Below are 23967 nucleotides of genomic sequence, written 5' to 3'. Positions count from 1 at the left end.
GACATAGACCTAATTCTCTTCTCACACCACTATAAATTGGGAGTAACTCCACGGAAGTCTGTGGAGTTATGCTGGCATAAAACTGGTGTAAGTAAAAGGAGACCCACACCTACAGAGCACAATCAGAAAAAAGACAGGAGCAATTATAGTGTGCTTTCTGCTTAAAAAAAATTCCCCTGCAGAGTAATCTAGTTTAGAGTCTGATATATAAACTACTAGACTTGGTGTTGAATTAGTACTTTGAGAAATGGATTGTTTTTTAGTTTAATTAAATTCCAATAATTTTCTCCATTAGAAATTTAGTGTAAGATGCAGGAAGCACACTTAAAACAAATTATTTCCTTGTTTTCTACTTGCTCAGAAAATCCAGGAAGTAGACAAACTAGACACGAATAGTCTTAGTATATTAAATTTAATTATAGGTTACACAGAATGATTTAAAAACAGCAGTTTACTAGAATAATTTTAACCTGCGGTATGTGCAAATAGTTTAGAAAATGGATTGTCATAGTCTGACACAGCAGTTTTCATGAGTTACACTTATTGTATTATGCAAGTGTGTGTATTAATTATCCTATCTGTAGTTTAGCCAGGTTTCCAAAACAGATTAAAGGTTTGTCAAGAAGTTCTGTCTCTTGTATTTCTTAGGTGCTTATCACCTTGTTTAAATTTAGTGAAATTAAACAACTAAATGGAAAATGTTTGTGAACAGCAGCACTGGTAGCTGTTCCAGACATCTGCTGTTTATAGATGTTATGTCTGTATGCCATACTTTCATAAGCTCTCCTCATTAACTGCAAAACTGCAAGGAGCATAGATTTGCAAGTAGGTAGTCTGACTACTGAAAATATTTCTCACCAGCTTGGTAAATCACTTTCAGTTCAAATAGCCCTGATCATCATTCCTACTTGAAAACAGCATTTTTACATTCTGCATTTAAAAACCCGTATTTAGTCATACACTGAAAGAGCTCTTTGGGCTTTTACTTAATATGTATCATTGAACAGAAGTGTTGCAAGTGTCAAAGGATATGATGAACAAAACAGTCTCAGCAAAATGTAAAATTTTTCTCCAGCCGTGTTTATGAAAGCAAAAAAATCTTTGTTTCTTCTTGAATATACAGACTGGCCCAAACAGACAGACATTCTCTTTATCAATCTTATAATTACAAAAACTGTACATTACAAACAGTATAGAAACAGACTGAAAAGAATGTGCCACACATCATGGCTAATTATCTATATGCGGTTTAAATTTACAGATATAAAAGAAAGTACAGGCTACTCCCTTATAGTGCACAGTTATTGTGTTGAAACCGTATATCACTAGTTAAATTGAAGTGACAGGATGTCTCTAATCCTGCTCGGCACAGAGAATAAGAGCAAGTTCTGTTCGGTAAAGCTTTCCTCCATCAGACAAGGCCATGATGTTTTTCTTATATGTTGCCAGGTTGTTAATGTCTAAGTCCTATTTAAAGAACAGATAATGCTTTATAATCCAGTTTAGTAGCCAACTACAGTTGCCAATGATAGAGATTTGGGGTGGGGGGAATCTGGCTGGTGCCTGCCCGCCCGACAGTACCATTTGTTCAAGTGCTTGCATACAATTCACATCCATGCACACTAGATTGATGATGATCACTGTCTCTGAAGCCAGTTTATAATGATGTTGCTCACTTAGTGAAGGATTTACATTTCTACTTCTGCCAAGATTTGTAATTGTCCTGCACTTCAGGAATTATGATTTAGCAGCTCTATTGTAATTGGGTGAATTTAAAATCCCAATTTAAACTAATCATGAAGAAAAACTCTAGAATTACCTTTTTGTTTTTTTCACACAGATCTTTCAGTAATGCATCTAATTCATTTTCATCTATGTATCCACTGCCATCCTGAAAAATATTAATATCAAGGTTTATTTTGGAGCATTTATTTTTCATTTTGGCTACTGTAGCATTACACCTAACTTATTTTTCCCTAATTCAGAAAATTTAAGTGATATCAAAGAGTATTCAATCAGTTCATAAAAGGCGAGTTTTATAGTATTTTTCAGATCACTTACTTGATCATACAGCTCAAAAGCTTTATTGAACTCTTTCCCACACATTTTGACACTCTAAAATAAAAAAAAGCCAAGAGTTAAAAGAATAATATATAGTGTTATATGTTCAAACTTCAGAATGTAAAGCTACATACCTTAAATTGAAGAAGAAAGTTTTCCTGCACTGGGAGTAAACTTTGAAGATAAAAATGAGAGTTCAAACAATTTTTTTTCCCATAATGGCAACTGACATGCACTACTTAGATGATCTAGGTATAAAAACATACCTGGCCATTTCAGTAAGTTCCAGCTTTCCATCATTGTTTGAATCAAACATCTTCAGCTGAAATAAATGTAGATATTTATTATTAAAGTATTGGTCAGTGCAGCAAAGAAATAAAGTATTTCTTTGGGAAATCTAAAAGCAATGGGAAGGTACTAATTAAATATAATATAGGAACCTAATTCAATAAACTCACGTTTGTTGTGTGGTATATTTACTGTAAGCAAGGTTACAAATTATTGAACACAAATTGATAACTAGTTATTCTACTATAAAATCTTGGTAAGGAACTGTTTGCACAACTCTGATAGTTGTGTTGAAATGTTCACTAAATCCAGCTTCATTTAACAGTGAACTTCCCAAATCAGAGATGTAAATGGTATCAAAATTTCCATCTTGCAGAAACTGAGCAAGGTCCACTTAAGTATTTTTAAATCATGACAGGTCACTCAGGTTCTTATTGTCACCCCCACAAGATGCAACACCCATTGTCCACAGCCAAAGGGCTTTAAGGAAAGGGTTTCTCACCTTTCTATCTTTGAAAACATCAAAGAAAAGAAATTGCCTCCACTTCAGTTACTACAACCAAATACCTCACTTGGTTGATATAAAGCAGGGACTCAAACAGCTGCAGCAGTAGCAATATACATAGTCCTCTAATCTCTCTGCCTAATGACCAATATACACAGTAATCACTACAACTGAATTCAACTGTGGTACATTTTGTACTGCTGAATTCTGATTGTTTTATGTGTGGTCTACAATGTCAAAGTTTGTGGGTCAATGTTTAAAGACCCACAAAGGGTCTTGTTTGTAACTCAACTGATTTGAATAGGGATATTCCAAACTGACACCTCTATAACTGAGGTCAGAATTTGGCCCCTCACAAATGGCACGTAAGCTATAGCCATGATATCCAACATCCTTTACTGAACCCATTTAAACATTATTTTAAACTCAGATCAAGATCCAGTGCCATATGGTTGTTGTCTATTGAATAAAGATTTAGACCAAAAATTATAGAATAAGAGCAACTTTTTTTTTGAAGTTACTGAATAGTATATTTGGTCTTGAGTCATGATTTAATACTTAGTATACATAAAGCTGCTTATAAAACAACATAATTCAGTTTAAAATCTAATAAACAGTAGCTAGAATTAAATCTTCGAACGTAGGTTGGGGTGTTCTAAATTCCATCTAGATGTACTATCTTCATGTAAAAGACGACAACATTTATAATCCTTATTCAGTTGGTTGTCAAGTCTACACACACGTAAATGGTATCAGAATCTGCCTCATGCCATGCACTTCAAGAAAATTTTTAGCTTGTGATGTATTACAAGTGAATTAAGTAGCTAATAAATTAATCTCATTTACAGAATGAAAACAGGACTGACTTAATGTCTCATGTTTAGCTTATTCCCAGCTTTAAAGCCCTATAAACACTTAAGTGTTAATAACAAAAGGTCTCCACTATTGACATGTAGTTAATTAATTTTATACAAGAACTATATCTAAGTAACTTCCATCGAAATGAGTTGTCATGTAATAGAAATATATATGTTAATGTGATTTAACAAAGTATTATATACTATTTTAAACTATTTTCCAGGATCCTGTTGTGTATTAGAAATTGGTTTCCTGTCTAAAATGTAATATTTAATGTATCACAGATACAGTGAAAAGTCAGCAAATTGCATTGCCTCTAATCTCTTAAGAGACATGGCTAACTTGAAATTAAGACCTTTTAAAATTTAGTTAGCAGGACTTTGAGGTATTAGGCTGCCTGTGACTTCCTCTCCCTGTCACTGTACAATTGCATGTTCCTATTTTTAGATGTTAGTGAAAGATTGAGAAAAAGCATCAAGGAAAACTTACTGTACAAAGAGTTGTGGGGGTGTAACTGAAAACAGAGGGTTTCTCCCTTCTCTCCCCTACCCCTTTAGTTTCAATTACAGTAACTTTAGATGTACAGTGTTTGGGGGTAGAATCAGACACCTGTATCAGTTTGTTTGGACCCCTTTAAATACAAAATTCATGCTGCAGGAAAAAGCACAGTTTTGCCTAAAAAAACAAATTAGTGATACAGAGATAGTATAGAGAAGTGACTGTTTGTGAACCCATACATTCCAGTGTGACCACCTGGCTCCTTCTAATTCTCCCCACCCTTTATAGGAACTTCTTCCTAGCGTACCTTTAAGGGGAAGGGTGCTTTAAATTTGGCAGAGGCAAGCAGTTGCAGCCCTAATGTGGCTATTTTATGTCTGGTTGTTATATGCCTCTCCCTTTTTCTAACTGGTAAGTGTTCTTAACTCCTTTTATGTTTTCTGTTCATTAGTTTTTCCCTTCTAATTTTTGAGGAGATAGCATATCATCACCTTTATCACTTATTTATAGTGTTAATTCCTTATAACTTTCAACCTGCAGAGGTCCAAATGTAGGGCACAATCTGGGCTAAAGAATCATAAAAAATTGCAGTGCATGAAGGTTAAGGATGTGAGATTTATTTCTCCAGCGTGTAACACTTTCTACAACTAATCCATCATGAGATTTCTAGACCTCTAGCTTACCATAAGAAAACTGAATCACTAGATATTTGTCTTAATTAACCTCTCTCATAGTTGGGGTCAGTTTGAGGCATTTTAGCCTGAAATGTTAAATCCCTAAAATGTTTCAGGGTGAAACAAAGTTGCTGGCAAAGCAAAAGAGAAAAAAAAATCACAACTTTGGCCATTCTTAAAACAGGGAATTTTCTTCTTCCCAGTCTCTGGAACACACAAATCTCACTGACAGTTGCATGGAGGCCACTAGAGAGTCCTATGTTCAGGAGTTAGAGGGGAGGGAGAATCTGGCTATGTTTAAGGATGGGCCTGGCTAGGACTGAAGCAGAGCCTGTTCTATCCCACCTGCCTAGGAGGCTTGCCCTGCTATCAGGTTCCCCTTCTCACACTAGCATAGGGCACAAGGAAGGCAGTAAAAAAGTGTAGAACTGGCAAAAAAACCAAAACCATTTAGCATTCTGTACTTGAAGACTAGCAGGTATGTTCCTTGCCTATTCATAGAAAAGGAGGATTGAGGCATATTTTGGTATCTATTGGGAGAGAGGTCACAAATGTAGGGTAAGATTCCTTTAGAAGCTATGAGGAAAGGGCAGGAAGAGGAACAGAAGGAGGCATAGCAGGGGGAAGAATATATTCTGCTTCCATTCCCTACCTGAGAAGTTTAAGAACAGGCATATGTGTCCTTAGGGTTCTAAAGGTCAAAGAAGCATGGTAAATGGTTACCAGAGATTCTGGGCCCTTCCTCGGAGAGGATGGAGTAAACCCCACTGCTACTTGTGTGCACTACTGTTCCATCAGCGGTATGCAAGGGACACTTAGAGAAAAGTAATAAATATATGCCAAACAAATGTGCCTATATCATAGACTCTATAGATCATTTTAGATGGTCATCAGATTCTATACCATGGAATTAAAAATACTAGAGTGATCTTTGTTTTTAATTATTTAATGAATGCATGCCAGCATTTATATTTTGGGCAGTCTTTTCTTTCCTTGTGCCCAACACTAAATCATGCAATAACTTAAAGCTGAGGTGTAGAGCCTTTCATCCAGAACTATCCCACTGCCCTTGGCCTTTGCAGCTTACACAAAGAACTGCTTCACTCATCACCAAGATGCAGCCAAATCTAGGATGAAATGTAGCACCAAACAGCACAACAGTGCAGGACAAGAAATGAAATAAACTAAAAAGTAATGGGTAGGTCGAATATAATCAGTCAAATTGGAATTTGGCTCAGGTACAGGTTAATCTGCTTATTCTTATGACAAGTGCCATGGGATCTTTAAGTGTTCAGAGCTTCAGTTTTTAATCTTACCTGACAGGAAAGAACCTTTGGTGGAAAAGTTCTCCTTAGCACCATGCTGTGGTGTTGGTTTGTCAACAACAGTTAAATTTCCTTGAAGGTTTCCCATACTTATATTAGGCCCAACAGGGCTAAATTTACAGATCACAGCCGAAGGTGACATAGCTACAGAATTACCTGATATGCCTCCTTAGCTCGGACGATGATTTCTAAGGTGTGATGTCTTATTTTGCACAATAGGAATCCAAACTGGTTCTCATTCAAGTCTTTAAATGAGAAGTTAGTGGCCATAGATGTGCACAGTATTGTGCTTTTATGGATGAAATGTCTGAATAATCTTACCATTATTTCTGTGTATTCTGTTAGCTTGGAATCATCAATCTTCTTATTTGCTTTCTGTAGTAAATCTTTCAAAAAACTCTGTGAAAGTAAAGTAAGCACAGGTGAATATTTGCCCGAAAGCCAAAAGGATTACAGAATAGTTACTTTCCTTATTGTACTCCAATTTCAGTCTAGAGACAGTCTGGGAAATTCTACTTTTACATATTTACTACTGAAATGTAAAATAAACATGGAAACTACTACTTATTTTCATATCAGGTAAATCTGACAACAAAAATTCTTTTAACTAGACCAAGTATACTGCAACACTTTATTTTTAAAAAGATCCCCACAGAGCTTTGTGCGTAATATGCCTTTTGTTGTACTATACAGAAGTCTGGAAAAGTAGATTGGCATCCAGCTATACTGTGTGCTAATTAATTTTAACAGTAAACTACATTAATTAACCTTGAGACCCGTAGGAAAACTTGGATTCCTAGTCACTGCTTGAAATATAGGAATAGTTTTAAAGAAAAGATTAATGATTAATCCAGTCTACTTTCCTGCCTACAGCAGTGACCTGATGCTTCAGGTGAAGGTGAAACCTTCTTGCTCCTTCACACAGATATATTGCAAATGCATTTTGCCCATTTTGCTAGTTTGGGAGGAACTGGCAAGATTTCTTCCTGACCTTCAACAATAGCTACTTTTACTCTAAAGAATGAAGTTTTGTTTTCCCCACTGATTAGTTTGAACAACTGTCCTAGATAAGTGACATTAAAAAAATCTTAATTTATTAAGCAAGGAGTCTGCAAGTCTTGAGAACTGTGCATGCCTATCAATTTTCAGGGAAGAACACATCAAGCTGGTTTATAACCTCTTTATCTGATGTGTTGGAGTTGCTTTTTTCACAGTTTGGACCACATTTTACAATAGGAATTTCTTCTTGAGCCATCTCCCCTCCCAATCACGTATGCATAATGCCCCTGAACTTGAAAGACAAGTATGATAGCCCTATTGTCACCACCATACTGTAGATTTTCTCATCAGGCCTCTCTGTACCTGTGCTATCTACTAAAGTGATAGCAGAAATGTTGTGAACAGATTTCATGGAAACATTTTAGATCATATGTGCTTTAAAATAGTTATGCAGGGAGTAAAACCAGTTACAGCAAATGCATACTAATATTTTCATACCTGCCAAGAGAAGTATTTTATTGATCACTATGTTAAAAAAACAAGCTACAGTATATAGTTCTGAAAGGATGAAAATGATCCAGATTTTCTGATGCATATGAGATTTGCACAGCACAGCAGAGTTGGGGAGCCATCAGGGAGCCATTTAAGATTTTCTGGTTGTTCATTAGCCCAGCCTTTATTGGTTGGTCTAAACTATACTCTCTGGAAACAGTCCTCAAGGGACTGTCCAACAACTGGGGATTGCTAAAGTACAATGTGTACCAGTTGTGCCTCTTTCCTGACCTCACCTCCCTTTTGACACACCTGTATGTGGGACTGTGGGTGGGAGGGGGTAGCCACTTGTATACCAGGGGCATAGGAGCCGGTCATGCCAACCGACGTCTCTTCTGTGAGGTGGGAATCCTCAGCAGAGGAGATACAGACAGACAGACATGCTTCATCTCTTTTGCACTACCACAGCAGGTCAAAGAGGATGGGGAAAAAAAGACAATTTGGCTACATGGATTTATGAGGCAAGTTTTGCTTTTATAAAGCACTACTAAGGATTTCAGACAATTTGACTTTTTAATGCTTTGGTTAATGTATGGGGAGTTCTTGTCTGGAATTCTGCATCTGAACAAGACAATTGGTCTCAATCAATGTGTACGCAGGGCCGGGTCCTCAGCTGAGATCCTGGGGAGCTATGACAGGTTGCACCAGCTGACAATCTGCACCACTTGAAGTGCAGTTCTACATAGAAAAATGGTTATGTACCAAAGATACTTTCCCACTCAGACTTGCTCCCCATGTATATTCAGAGTCAAACCGTATCTGTTAGCTTTAGTGACAAGAATAAGAATGGGCTGCTTTTTACTCCGGTAAACTGCAGAGCGGACACAGCTAATAGAACAAACTGGATGCTGTTATTTCTTACGCATCAAATGTGCTAAGTTCCCATCAGTCACACCTATGCAAACAGAGTGTGGACCATGGGATTGCAGTTGTGTTGAACAGGGGTTAGTATGGCAACAACAGGGTTGCACAGGTACTACTGAGGGCTTAAACTGGACCACAGAGTGTTTAGTAATGGCAGTGATGCAGCTAGGAGAAAGAACCCACTTTAGCTCTCACGTCCTAGCTACATTTGTAGGGTGGTTAGTTTAAAAACATCTTTTTACTTCTAAACTGAGCACTTGTTATTTGGCAATCACGGGGGGACAAACATGGATCTGCTCTAAGTGCCATTTTTAGAGTCATTTATCAGAACAGAAATCACACTTCAATTTATCTGTGATAGAAACATCAGTTTCTATCACTTGCCAGTTGTGTTTTACATTTCAACAGCCATATATATCAGTACTGTCGTGTAATACACACACATCTATATAATGATTGTGAAATACACATAAACATCAATTTACCTTAAGTTCTTCAGTCTCAATGAAGCCACTATGGTCAGTGTCATATTTTCGCCAGGTCTGCAATTAGTAAATGAAAGAGGTTTATTTATGTATCTGTGTATTTGAAATCTAGACCTGGATGACTTTATCAAAGGAAAAATGGGGTACAGTACCTGCATGAATTCTTCACTTGACTTTAGCTGCTGGCACCTAAAGAACAATAGGAAGTTCTCTTCTGTAGGTAATATCTGAGCAAGCTGTAACAGATTTAAAGCAAGTTTAAAGTTTGTTATAAAACTCCAACTGCTTCTTTGAGAACAGATAACCTCCTTAGTGGGGCTCTAGTGACAAGTCTAAAATTGTTTTCAATTCCCGTTAGTTGGCTGTTTAGTTGTATTATAAAGTGTCTCGCAGCACACACCAAGAACCTCAGTTGTGTGTCGGGGAGCTTTACAAATATAGTCATTACATTGTCTTACTCTCCAGGTAAGATTTGAATTGTGTGCTCTTACTCCCAGCTGTCGAATAGGTGGTTACATTTAATCTGGAGCCTACTCTGATGCCATTGAAGCCATTAGGAAACTCCCACTGACTTCAGTGGTCTTTGGATCAGCTTCTCAAGCCCCAATTTTTCATCTGCTCACTGTGCAGATTCACACAGAATCAGGTCCTTAAAGGTTGTTCCATATTGTTCCAACATGTAGAGTAATGTTGCTTTCTCAGTGGCTCTCTAACCCACTCACAAACAGGCCCACCTGTCCCCTTCATTAATAGAAATCAGAGATTCCTTCCCTATTTTGCTCTTGAGGTGAGTGCTGTACAACCCTGATCAGCTCTCCTTTCTTCTCTTGGTAATCAGTACTCTCCATGATGACCCAAGGAGCCACGTGCCATTTGCTGGAGTATCTCCTGTACATTAGAATGGGGAGCATGCCTCTCATTGGCCTTTGGCTCCCTGCTTTTGATATGTTCCTCATGAGCAGACACAAATGAAGATCAGAGGGAAAGGAGTGAACCAGCAGGCCTAGAGAAAGGGTGAGAGAGGCACCTCACATTCACAAATGCAGGGTTACAAAGTGTGGTAAAAGCTTAAGTGCGTAAGAGAGTGAAAGAGAGACCAAAGGGGGGAGAATGTTGAGAGTGAAGGGAGCAAGATGCAGAGAACCATGGTGGATACAGAGAGCAAGGGTGAAGGAGAACTGTATGGAGATGCGGATACTGAGTAAGGGAAAAGGCTGAGAAGGATAGTGAAAGGGAGAAGGCAAAGGTGCAGCAAGGCAAGCAGAGAAACCAATGAGGAAAAGAGGAGAGAAGTGAGAACAAGGAAAGAATATATGTAAGATGGAAATCCATCCTGGAACCACAGCCATTTGTCAGCCCCAAATATGAGACCTTGCTGAGGAAAAGCCAATTCAAGAACCAGAACAGCAAGGTGAGGGGGACTCAGCCCTTCAACCCATTCCATTGACTTCAAGGAACATGCCCTTAAAACTCAAAACCTGATGAAAATCTGTTTCCACAAATAATAGTGAAGTGGTTTTCCTTTTGAAGTAGTTGAAAAGGACCATTTTCATTTTTCAAAAATGTTTAGTTTTATTAAAATAATTATTGAAAATTTTCATTTACTGGAAACCCAGGTTTTGGAAAATGAAAACTTGATGATGGTTTGGAAAGTGTTTTCTATCATTTAAAATCTGAAAAAGACTTTTTCCAAAGGAAAAAATTGTTAATCTTGGGGGGGGGGGGCAAAATTATAAAAAAATCTGGTTTTGAACAAAAAACCTTTCTGTTTGAAAAAAATGTTGACCAGCTCTAATTAAAATAGGGGAACAGGGGAGAAGAAATGGAAAAGAGAAGAAATTTTAAAATGTAGGTACAGAAGAAGGGGAAGGCAGACACCTTCCTTTTGGTGTTAAAATTCTTCTTAAATGCATCCATTTGTAAAAACAGCAGTAACAGGTGCCACCTCCTTGTAGCCTGGTCCAAGACTGGATTCAAAATTCTGTTCTTTTTTGTGCATTTCAGATCTTATCTCCATCCCTATTTCAATCCCAATTCACTGCAATGAATTAGGATTGCAAAACTGGGGCTTTGTTGCTGGATTCCAGTGGGACCATAGCTGCCTGCAACTCCTGTCCCAGACTCGATAGGTGTCTTTTAACATGTTTCAATGAGATGGAAATAGAACATCTGTATTTCAAAAATTACCACTGCAAAAACTCAGTTATATTTGTTAAATGTTGATACAATTTAAAATGCACATCACTCATTTGACTTGCAAGAATAGAGCAATTGGTATAGACTATCAAGCATAGCAAAGTGCATCTTGAGAGATTTTGCTAAATTGCTGAATACTAAATCTAATCAATGTAAAATGAGGTTTCTGACTCAAAAAGAAAATGAGTACTTGTGGCACCTTAGAGACTAACAAATTTGTTAGTCTAAGGTGCCACAAGTACTCCTTTTCTTTTTGCGGATACAGACTAACATGGGTGCTACTCTGTTTCTGACTCAAATGTTCAAAATTCGATTCCTTGATAGGTAAAAACTGAGTGTGCATACATACGTGTGTGTGTAATAGATATGGATGTGTGACCTGTTTCTTTAGTATTAGCACATGGGAAAAGTTCAAAGACCTGGCATTTCCTTCCCCTCCCCGACGGTCTCCTCCTTCACCTCTCCCAATGGAGCGATTGTGACATCAGACGTAAAACACCACTTTCATTCACTTTGTTGATGTCAGTGCGCTATGGGATTATTGCACTTTGACAGTGGGCAGTGGTGCACGTTGATACAGACATGTGGTTATTCTACAGGTATTTTTAAGGGTATAACCAGCATAGTAATTTCATATCTTTAGGTATAAGACCATAAAATATTCAGCCTCTACAAGGGCTTCCAGTTATTGTCAAGAAAAGTTAGTTTAGCACAGCACAGCCCTTGCAGTACTACTGGATGTTAAGTCATTGTCTAATTGTAGAGATGGGAGTTATAGAAATGGTGGCCTGAAGTTAGGCTCCTAAATCCACAATCAAGCATTCAAGTAAATGGCCTCAGAAGCACTGCACACCCAGCAGCTCCCACTGAAGTATTGCATCTTGCATATGTCAATGGAAGCTGGTGGGTGGTTGGCAATTCTGAAAAATCAGGCCACCTAGGTGCCTAAATTAGGCTCCGATATCTGTATTTAGACATTAGTTTTTTGCAAATCTTCATAAGTATGTAACAAATTCCAGATTTTCAGTATTGCTATTTATACTCAGTATAGGTAAACCTATCAGCTATCTGAAGCTACCATATTTGCTAGAGATAAAGTCATCCTTATTTATTCAGCAGCTATGGTACAGATGTCTACATATGTCCGAGAGTGTGTAGGCACTTTGTCATGAATTAGAGATTTTTCCCATACTGTAGGTTATGACTGGTGGAACAAAATACCAGTTAGGTTGTGCACGCTTATCCCTACCAAGTGATAAGAGTGCTACCCTGTTCAGTGTCAGAGGTACTATTTATATAATAGTGGATGAATTAGGTTGGTGGCTGGCTGTAGTGCAGCTAACATCTCCTAATACTGTATTCCTTGTTTTGTTTCTCTCACAACTGTAGCATTTTTAAAATATATTTTTCTTTGTTAGTTTGTCTGTTCATGCAAATTTGCCCTCAATGTATATTTAAGGCTGTATCTATTTGAGGGCCAGATCGTGACAGGCCAAGCATGGTTGATGAGAGAGCCCAAGGAGCCCAAAAGGATAGTGTAGCCTGTTCCCTGGCTTGTTCAGAGAGGGATTTGGGCTTCCCTAAGGCACGTCTCCCCAAGCTCCCCTTGGGATGATCAGTTTCCACACCACACCTTACTTGAGCCAGTAGCTAATTGCTGCAAGTTGTCCCTTAGTGTCGGGACTTAACTGGCATAAGCAATATTCATTTCCACAAGGAAGAATGTCTTCCATTAGTGTAGGTATGGTAAAAAATGACTATGTAAATGGGGCACAGGCTGGTTCCTTTTGTAGTGTTCAGTGACTGTAACATTACTTGTTTCATTCTGCAGAACAACAGGAAGGTGTCCATGGACCACAGTTTGAGAACTTATTTCTAGGTTTATATCTTAAGCTCATTTAGAGCAAAAGGAATTCCTTCTACTGATTTCAATGGGACTGGGATCTAACCTTCAATCACATAGACAAGTTTCTAGTTTCACAATCAGAAGATATTTAATGCGTACAGTTTAAAGGAGAAACATGCTGCCATTGCAACATTCCCATTGTGACTTACTGGTAGGTACAGTTAACTGATAGAATCATCCTTTCAGAATTCACTAACTTTCCAAAGAACAACCAACTACCAGTACTAAGCTACATTTAAGATACAAATATATTACCACTGCCAATAAAATATTACTTTAAGTTTTACTCTCCTTTATGCAGATGTATAACTTCCACATAGGCCTGAGAGAAATATATATGATACCATTTTCTCTGTATTAGTGTTTTATAGATAAGTGAACTGTCTCATTTGATAACTCAGTATTAAATCATATTTGCCTAGATTTTTGACAAAGTAAATTTTCCCTATTTGATTTATTTTGCTCCTTTTAGCATTGTAGGACCAATACTGTGGGGGAGAGGGAGCTCGATTCTTTTGATTCTTGCATCAACAGCATTAATGAAGTTCCAGCTGCAGAATTATTACTCGTTGAGTTGGCAGGGTTAGTAGTTAGGCATACCATCTTTTTACTTGTAAATGGAGCAGATTTGACTGACTCATAAAGAGAGTAAACCTGGAAGCCTGGTGTCAATGTCTAGAATATAAAAGTAGCAGTAGCTCATGAGGATGTTTAAACAGGAGTATGAAATTTCACAAGCCTTCACTCACAATGGCAGACTCAAAGGACACAAAACCAGTTTGTGACTGTAGTGTGAGCTCCTGCTATTTTTATGGTGAATATGGCAGCTCTCTCTGTTTTCGGAGTAATAGAACATGGTTGGAGAGATGCTTCTGCTGAGACTAGCTTGACCCTCTACCTCTCATTATGAACTTGTTAAAGAAAGAAGGAAGATTGTTACCGAATTGGAAAAGGAGCTACAATATTTAAAACAGACCAGCATGAACAGTTTTCTAGAAATCACTCTCTGAATGGATCTCACTTTCCGATATTTAACCCTTTCCTTAAAACACCTGATTTACATGCTTCAATATATTTGTCTTAAAATTTTAATCTGGAAGTGGGAGAAAAGCATTTTCAGTATGGTAAGTAGCTATTTTGCTTCACAGGAATAAGCATTTAAATCACTTGGATATGGAATAACTGCAGTCCTGAGATGTAAAAAGCTTGGACTTTAAGATCTACATGTCAGTGAAAGCACTGACCAGACCAAATATTGGGATGGGGAATGGGAGGGAGTATCTTATAAAAGAGAGGAAGAGATGTGTCAGATTCTACATTTAGCCGGGGGAAACTGTTTAAAAGCTGGAGAACTCACTGCAGCAATGTACTGCCAAAGTCAGTATCTGCACTTTAAGGCTTCACTTAATCTGGTCAGCAGAGCTGAAAATGCATTACTTTAAGTCATTCAGGACTCCTCTTTAATAGATCTTCCCTGAGGAATAATTATTAATCGGGATATTTTTAAAAATCTTCAGGTGCCATGTGTTATGGTGATTGAGTGACTGAGTGCTGCATTTATTTATACTAAAAAAAGCATGGTTCATCGACTCTACATGAACTTTGGAGTGGGGAGACTTCATAATATGGCATGTAAATGAGCTGAATTCATTTTGGAAACATTAGGCATTTTAAATTAGAAAATTTAAAGGGTCAGGAAAACAAAGTCTAACTGATCATCTGTAAGATTATTATAACACTTTCCACATACAGCACCTTTCATCTGAGATCTCACAGCACTTTATAAACAATTCAGCTTCACACTGATACAATGATGTAGGTTAAGTAGTACTCAGGTTAAGATCCCAACCTTCCAGGGTGCTGAGGCCCTCCAGCTAATTGCTAAATGTACTCAGCACCCATTGACCTCAGTCAGTGTTGATGGTGCTCAGCAGTCTAGCTGTAGGTGTTCAGCACCTTACAAGATCAGGCCCTACGGGACTTGGCCAATGTCACATAATAAGTTAGTCACAGACCCAAAAATAGTACTCAGGAGATACAACGCCCAGTTGCCTTGTCTAACCAGTAGACTACTTCAGGAAATGCCTGTACGTGCTTCATGTGACAGTCTGCTGTCATGTGTACTCGAAATAAAAAAGGCATGCTTCTATTAAAAAACAAGTATTTAAACTGGCCTGTTTAATTTCATATACTAATAATCTATTTATCAGAAAAAGAAAGATATGCCTATACTAACTTTTCCTACTTGCAGAATTTTCAATCTGATGATGAATCAAAAGTTTGGTCAAAATTTAGTCAGTTTAACCTTAAATATAGTAAGAAATTAACAAATTCAGTCACAGTTCGCTTATTCATGTACGTTTAGACTAAGTGACATGAATATTTTAGCAAGTATGTGGAAGTTACATATGGGAATTACACCTAAAGAAGAGCATATATTCCTAGGTAATAATTTATATGTACTGATAATAGGATATTTTATATTGTAAATCTCATTGGTGGTTGTATATTCCGCTCAGTATATCAATTCTAAATAGCTGTAGCTAAGTCAGTAACAATAGAAATGTTGCAGTAATAGCATGTTTCCAAGGAGCTCTTTATAAATTGTTCAGACATATTTTTCTGATAATCAAACTGGGAACGTGATTGTCTTTTCTAAGGGTTAAATCCTGATCTCTTTGAATTCAATGGCAAAACTCCCATTGACTTCAATGAGTCATGAATCTGGTCCTAAAACCGTGGTTCACAAACTGTACACCAACCCATGGATACCTTCCTTTTGATCTGTAGAATTAAACACTGAGAAACAAGTAGTGGGGATTGGAAAGGGAAGTGGTTCCATGAGTGTCCCTCGTTCTCATAGAGTTGTCTACACAATGGAAAAGCATGAGAACCATATAACCCAGGGCAATTCAGGTGGCAGGCGTTTCTAACTTTTGCAAACAAAAGTTTTCTGCTTACAGTTTCTGTGACTGTGTTCAATAAAGGAATTCATAAGTAATCAAAATCGCTCACTAACTGGATTGTCAAAAAACATTGCTGAAAATGTCAACAAGATTTTAGCCTTCCCCTCTGTCCTTACCGTATGCATTAATTAGAAATAATAAACCACTATGTACAATGATTACAAAGGAGGAGAGGGAAGGAAATCAGATTCTTAGCCAATTTACACTGAATTGTACTTTACACCCACTACAGGACTTGAGGGCCAATGCAAAATCAAATTCCAGAATAACTCAGCATAAAACAGTTCACAATATTCCAGCACATCAGTGTTTTTAATAACTTGAATTTCCTGAAATGATGCAGACTTCAGTTGCATTACAGGAAAACTATAATGATGGTCTCCTTTATTTCTATTGATGTAAGCCTGTAATGTTCAGTGGAGTCAAATGAAATGTCTGAGGAGAAAGAAATATTTTGTTTTCCACTAATGCCTCAGTGAAAAAAAAATACTAAAGATCCTGAGATGGGGAAAGAAGTCTGTGTTATAGCAAATACAAGACAATATATATATATATATATATATATATATTTATAGATTATGTTCAAGTTATCTTTGTATTACTATACTAAGAGCATTCTGTGCATATAAACATGACTGAGCCTGAAATAAAGAAACTAGCTTACCTCTACTATTCCTATTTTTCCATCAGTACTTTTCCCATACTGGTCCACAAAAGCTTTCATTTCAGGTGTTAATTCCTAGAAATTCACAATAATGGAATTGTTATTTGTAAGACATGTAGAAATACCTGCTAAGTATTTCAACACCAATGAGTAACTACCAGGTAATATATAAAAACCTAGTTAGAGCCTAGATTCTGCCAGTCTTATGCTGAGTAATGCTTTACTTTGAATTATACTGTTGCAATGACCGTGACTGCTTGAGCAGTAAGATATTACTTGATAGGAATGAGTGGCGGAATCTGACCATTAGATATTCAGATCTTCTATTTTACCTTTCAAAATGAGAACATTCACATGTAAAGACAAATCTGCTGGAAGGTGGGTCTTACTGTTCCTTTGTTTAATCAAATGGCAATGAAATTTCACTGTTGATTACTATTCAGTTTTTTCCAGAGTTTTCATTTTTAAATGAATAAGTCTGAGACAAGCTTAAATCTTTCACAGGGGGGAAAATTTTACAGAACACATTGGAACACCAAAATATTTACCTTTCACATATTTTAATATGTTACTTTCATTTGAATGAGGATTTTATCCCCTTTTGACCAGACTCCAAACAGATCTCACAATGAAGTCATACAAGTGGAATTTGTACATCAGCCATTTGTATTGTTCACTGTTTATGATGTCATAAAAGCAGGACTATAACTTCATTGCCAGAACAAATGTAAGGAGAGGCTGGGCTGTGAGAGAGTAATCCCTTATTGAAACATATAAAGCAATCCTGAATAACAAGGTAAATCCACAAGGCCAATGTCAAAGTGCTTTTGATATATATGTTTGCTCCCACCATGCACTTGTCTCAAAATGACAGCTTCTCTTTAAGATATGGCGGTGGAGTCGCACCAAGGATCGGTCTGACTCAGATTCACTAGTATAGACTCCTTCACCTTTGAGGAGCCCATTTGATTTCTTTTGGGCTCTTCATGAGTCCAAGGATCTATGCTAATAGATCCTCATGCAGGATCAGGGTTTAGATCTGTAGTATAAACAATATCTCATAGTTATCAAAATGAAAGTTATCAAAGTTATCAAAGTTATCAAAATGTTATGAAGAGTCTAGTCTTACAGTCCTTTCTTAGGAGAAACTCTCACTGCAATTGTTAGGAATTTTGTCTGAGTCAAATCCACTAGATTGTGCCCAAAATTTGTATTACTAGAAATTGCTAAAACGCATTACATGTAAGTGTTTATGACAAAGCAAATCATGGCCCAATGTCCTCTTTGTTTCAGAGTCATCTGTTGTGGTTAGTAATTTGCAATAGTTGTTATTAAGACATGATTATTAATACTTTGCCCTTCAATGTCACCTTTCACACAAGGATCTCAAAGTGAAGAAGTATTTGCCTAGTGATTGAGGTCCAGGCCTGAAAGTCTAGATATCTGGATTCTAATTAGCCCTGATTAAATATTTTGATATTTTTTGTTTCTAATAGCACCCACAGTATGTAAAGTACTGTACAATCATATGAAGAGGCACCGTCACCGCTTACAATCTGAAAAAATAGAATGTCATTCATTTAAAAAAATATTCACTTAATACATGTTTGAATTTTATCAGTTATATAACTGATTGAATAATATCCTTTGAATAACATATTTGTTGGATATATTATGCGACAAATAATTTTATCCAGTATTCAACCAGTTCTAATCTTGGTTCCACCACGGACTTGCTGCTCTGTTACCATAGACAAGTAACTTGACCTCTCTGTATCTCCATTTCCCCTTTTTAAAATGGAGATAATTTACCTGACTCAGAGGCGTTATATACACATTAGTTTTTGTAAAGTGATTTGAAATCATGGGATGAATGGTGCAATAGTAACACCAGTATCATTGCACTTATGAACATGAAGTCACTATCTCTGTCAAGTAGGTAAATATTGTTCTCATTTTACATAAGGATAAATCAAGGAACAGATGTTGAAAAACTTCCCCAAAGTCACCCAACGAGACAGTAGGAGAGCTGGGAACCCCTTTGGTAACCACTTCCCCACACATTTTCTCTCTTGGCAATTGGCAAAAGTGAAACAAGAGAGAGAACATACCAAGTATAATGTAGGCCAAAAGAGGTTAAGCGTATATTTTTGGGATTAAAAATTGTGATTTTATTTTTTGTCAAAGAATTATTTATTTTAGCCTTTGTGAAAGATCAACTTTGTATTTCACATACTGTAATGTGGTGGAGTGGTGTTGGAAAATATGAAATGTCACCAAAAATAGTTCAAACACAACGTTGCAAATGTAACCTCCTTCTGACAGTATGACATGAGACAGAAATAACATGCATCAAATTGCATGTTACTGCTCTTTGGAAGTAATAGAAAGCAAAAGGATGGACTTCACAATAGTCATTGGATTAATTAAAAAAATCATATGGCTGTTAGGTAATGACAAAACAATTAGGACAGTTCAGAAGCTGGGAAGAGCACTGAGAAATGCTAAGCCATCTTGTTCAAAGACTGAAATCAGTGAGATTTTATAAGGCATGTAGCATGACTGAAGTATAATCCAGCTATGAAGAATACATAATTGAATATTCCAAAAATACAGAGCAAGAGAAACTATCTGAAATGCAGATGCAAATGATGAGAGAAGCTTATGGGGGAGGAAGGGAAAGGGCAGCTCAGCCACAGAAATCACATATAACATCCATTATCTTCTCATTGTGTCCCTTCTGGCAAAAGAGCAAAAAATTCAAAGCCACTGAATTAGTTATCCAGTGAGGCAAGATAGGTGAACTAGTGAGATGACTGTTTGGCAAATGACACTCCAAATCCAAGAATCAGCTTAGATTTGAAACCCCTGATGGCACATATCCATAATCCAGAAAAGACTTTAGGGATCAAGATGTCAAGAATCTCTAGATGATCCAATGAGAGTACTGAAGTTCAGTGTTGTTACTGTAGATTGGTCTTTTCAGCAGAATATTCCAGAAATAAGCTTGTACCAGAGCAATGACAAAGGAAAAGTTAATTAAACACCTAAGCACTTTCAAAATATAACAGTGTGTGCAGGCAGAGTCTATTAAAAAGGCATAAATGGTAAAGTGGGTGGGAGACAACAATAATCCTACAAGCACCTTATACATTACTTTGTGAACACTAATTTTTTAGGTAGAAGATGACTTATTATGACACTAATTGCCTCTGGAGAAATGTGAAGATGAGTTTAAAATGACATTTTCCTGTTGTAAAACCTCTGAATCTTTCATCCATTGAGCATTACGTTAGGACTATTTTTAAAAGTACAATTCATCAGTAAACCCAGTTAAAAGATGATGTTCGAGACTCTATTTAGAACATATTTATTATTATGGTTACTGCCATCTCAATATGTTAAAAATATTTAGTTCCAATTAAAGAATTAAAATAAGCTTTTCTTACCTTCTCTTCCCACCCCCTTTTAAATGTAATTTACTTGCCTCACTCTCCTTGTGGAAAGAAACTAAGATTATACATATCCTTTTCCTCTAGAAATTGCAATCTCACAATTTTCAGTAATCAAATTTACCTGTGCTTTTGGACATTAATTCTACAGTGACAGCAATAAAAAAAGTTTAGGAATCTAGAGTGTGTATGTAATTTTATATGTAATATTACAGATGACAGATTTCCAGCTGCATATTAACTCATGAAGCTAATAGGAAGATGTTACTTTCCACAAAACAAATAAAAATACTGGTACACATTTGTTCTCCAGCCTTTAACAGGAAGACCCAAACAAAGACAATAATTCATTATCCAAAAGCTAACATTTATTTCTTAATTTTGATGTAGCCCTATATGAATTTATAACCTCTTCCCCCCCTCTCTCCCCTCCCACAGGTCAGCTACTTAGTGCACTTTTATCTTATATGCTTTTAGAACTATCTTTTAGAGTGGATTTAAGTAGGCTTCATTATACTGTGCTATATATTTCAGTGTGCTGCCAAGTGGTCTATTTTATTTTCTGATTCTTTTAGGAGTTATTTGTTCAGTAAGGAAGTGTCACTATGTACTTAAACTAATATCTTTATCTAGATACATTTGGTTTTATTTTTTCAGAATGTTAAAAAATTAATAGTATTTTACTTTAAAACTTTTCTCTCTTGCTTAAGAAAGTGCTGAATTTATAATTGTTACAAATTAAACTCCAATATGCATTTCGATTTGTCCACATTTTAATATTCTCTAGATAATTTCTCTGTTCTCTTGTACAGTTTTGATTATCAAGATTTAGTATTGATTTTCCTCTTTCATAAATCCAATGAAGTGCAAATAAATAGTTAAGAATGATCTGCAGATCTGTTTATTGACCACCAAGGGGCAGAAATGCAGATAAACTGACACACTTCCCATTAAAGAAGGAGTTAAAAATGAGTCCAGCTCATGAAAAATTAGGTCTTTAAAAATATTGGTAGATAATTGAGTGAGGCAAAGACAGAAGTCTTGCTTTAAATCTATATTATATAATATGCCAGTTCCATATTTTTCTGGACTCTTACTTTTTAACATTGCCAGAAGAATCATCTGCATTAGTACCAAGGTGGAATCTAAATATTATCTTGTATCTGGTCAGGTACCCCTTTTCCCCACACTTCCCAAAGTGACTGAGCATCCTACTTGATTTGTGTCAATTTCTAAACGTTGCCTTTGCCTGACCAGCTAAGTGACTGAACATTTGATGGCCCTAAGGATAGAGAAGACCCAGTCGCTGAAATCTGCTCAAGAAAATTCTTCATTAAGATGAAATAAAGCAGGAGGAAACATTAACCTACCAATCCTGCCTTCTTTCGTGCCTGCTGAAGCTCCTGGATGAAGTTCAGCAGCTCTTTCCCATCCAGGTACCCATTGCCTACAACACAAAGAGTTAGGGTTAGTGTTCCAGAACCCTTTGATTTGCTCCCTTCCAGCTGCTGGAAAGGACATTCACAAACCTTGTGTTTAAAAATCGGTGGCTTTTTTTTTTTTTTTTTTTTTTTTGGCCAGTTGATCTGCTAACTTAGGCTCAGCCTCCTGCCACCCCTCCCGCCTCCAGAGGCATCTACATGCAAAGTTACTGAAGAGAAAACAGCGGCATCCTAGCTGCGGCTGGAGGCATTGACGCTTGAATCCACTTACGGGAGCCTGAAAGGTGCCCTGCTAAAGGCGCGCGAGCCCTAGGCAAAGAAGGTTGGGCGCGAGTGCATAGCCCCAGCCCCAGCCGGGCCGCCTGCTTCGCAAGGGGCTGATGCTCCGGGCTCGCTGGGGAAAGTTATGGCTTGGGCTGGGGGAAAGTTTGCAGCGGAGCCTGCCGGGAGGGGTGTGTGGGACACGGGGGTGCCCGAGGCCCCCGCCGGCTCGGGGCTTGCGGGGGGGGGGGGGGGTTGCAATGAAATATAGTCACCATCAGAGTCGTAGTGATTCCAGATCTCGAAAAACTGCGCGGCTGAGATCTCGACTCCTTGCAGGTGAGTCTCCGCGGCCATGGCGCGTGCGGCGGAGGGCGAGCGGGCTGGCGAGCGAGCGAGCGGGCTGGCGAGCGGCGGCGGCTGGGGCTGGGGCAGGGCGCTGCTGTCCGCGGTGCTGACCGGGCTGCCGGCACCGCGCTCTCTATTTATCGCGTCGGGCTCGGCTGGGCCACGCCCCCCGCTGGCCGCCCCCCCTCACACACACCCCCCCCCCCTCCTGCCCGCCTCCCTCCTCCCCTCTCCCCGCCTCCCTCCTCCGCCTCTCGCGGGGCGAGGCTGCCCCACCAGCGCTTGCTCGCTGCCAGGTGGGCGCGTGCCCCGGCGGGGTCCCTTCTCCCGGCTCCTGGGGCCAACGTCGGCGAAAACCCACCCCAAGCAGCCGGGCCAGCTGGAAAGCTGCAGGTCCCCGAGCAAAGGGAGCCCTCGGGGCCCTGAGACAGTCCTGGTCTCTCTCCCCCCCCCCCCCCCCCCCCGCGTCTCTGATGGTCCCTGGCGACCCGAGCTCTGCCAGCGGCAGAGAGTTGAAGCTACCACACACATATGGCTGGGGAGCGGTTTTCGGTGATAAGTTTTGCCCGTGAGGCTCATTCCCTGTATGCTGCTGCTGGAACTGGGGCAGCTGTGGGTTATGTATGAACATGCTCCCCCCCCCCCCAGCTTGAGGTGTGGTGTACACGGGAATGAAAGGCTCTGTAAAGACAAACAGTCAACAATGCCCTTTGGGAAAGTTTCAAGGGAGGCAGGTCCCCAGGTAATGGTAACACAGGTAGAGAGCTACAAACCAGGGGTTGTCTTTACACTCAGACAAAACTCTTTGGAACCACGGATGTGCTCAGATGCCATGGGGTGGGCTTGGGATAGACACAACATGAGAATGCCTCAGCTGCTGCTCCTCTTCCGTCAGGGTTGGAGGAGATCTCCCAGCTGAGCCCCTTCCCACTTAAAATCCAGACACCAGTGAGGGAAAGGACCCCAGCAGCTATTATGAGCTGAGGAGCAAGAATTTCTCCTGGAGCTGCTGCAGTGGGTTGGCAAGCAGGGAGTAGAGCAGCCCCGCTGAGGTCCTCTCTTTCCCTCACCTGGCAACCTGTTACTACCTGTAACCATAGGGTGGTTCTGTCCCCATTGGGAAAAGTTATTTCACTCTGTGGTCCTGCACACCTGGGATGCCCGCTGCAAGTAGCAACAGGCCCCAGCAGCCCTCTCCCATCACCCCTAGCCTCAGATGAGGCAGGATCCTCCTGACTATCTCCTGGAGCTGACTCTGCCATAGATATGTTGCCAACTGTCTGATCGGCAGACAGGATATTACCAATTCTCTGGTCAGTGGGCAGCTTGATATGGGTGGGGGATCCAAACTTCCTGTGGACCTGGGAGCTTCAGATATCAGGAGTAATGTATAAGTGTGGGTGATGCTTTCAGGATTACATATTTGGGGCTGTCATGTGGTGTGAGGACGAAGGTGGTTTATTGGTGGAGAATAAGAGCAGGGGCCATGGTCAAGGGACCTGGATAGTCTCAGAGGATGAGAGTTAAAGGGGCAATTTTCCCTGGGCAGGATTTTAATGGATTGGGTGGCTGGGATTTTGTAAATATTATGAAACAACATGTGTGCATAACACATACATTATC

General features: G+C 38.8%; 1 protein-coding gene across 1 annotated transcript; it reads right to left on the bottom strand.

Annotated features, from left to right (window-relative positions):
* Window positions 1-406: 406 nt before the first annotated feature.
* On the bottom strand, window positions 407-22441 carry CALB1 (calbindin 1). The gene is made up of 11 exons (XM_084619611.1): window positions 22272-22441; window positions 21664-21740; window positions 16842-16916; window positions 9262-9345; window positions 9110-9166; window positions 6531-6608; window positions 2328-2383; window positions 2196-2235; window positions 2062-2115; window positions 1820-1891; window positions 407-1467 (listed from the first exon to the last, which is right to left on the bottom strand). The coding sequence occupies exons 1-11, from the start codon at window positions 22351-22353 to the stop codon at window positions 1354-1356; spliced, it is 789 nt and encodes a 262-aa protein (XP_084475737.1). The 5' UTR covers window positions 22354-22441; the 3' UTR covers window positions 407-1353.
* Between the last annotated feature and the right edge of the window lie 1526 nt (window positions 22442-23967).

The sequence above is a fragment of the Lepidochelys olivacea genome (genome assembly GCF_965140295.1).
Source record: "Lepidochelys olivacea isolate rLepOli2 genome assembly, chromosome: 2".
NCBI lineage: Eukaryota > Metazoa > Chordata > Testudines > Cheloniidae > Lepidochelys > Lepidochelys olivacea.
The sequence above is the reverse complement of the archived record's forward strand: the minus strand, read 5'-3'. Positions and strand labels throughout refer to the sequence as shown.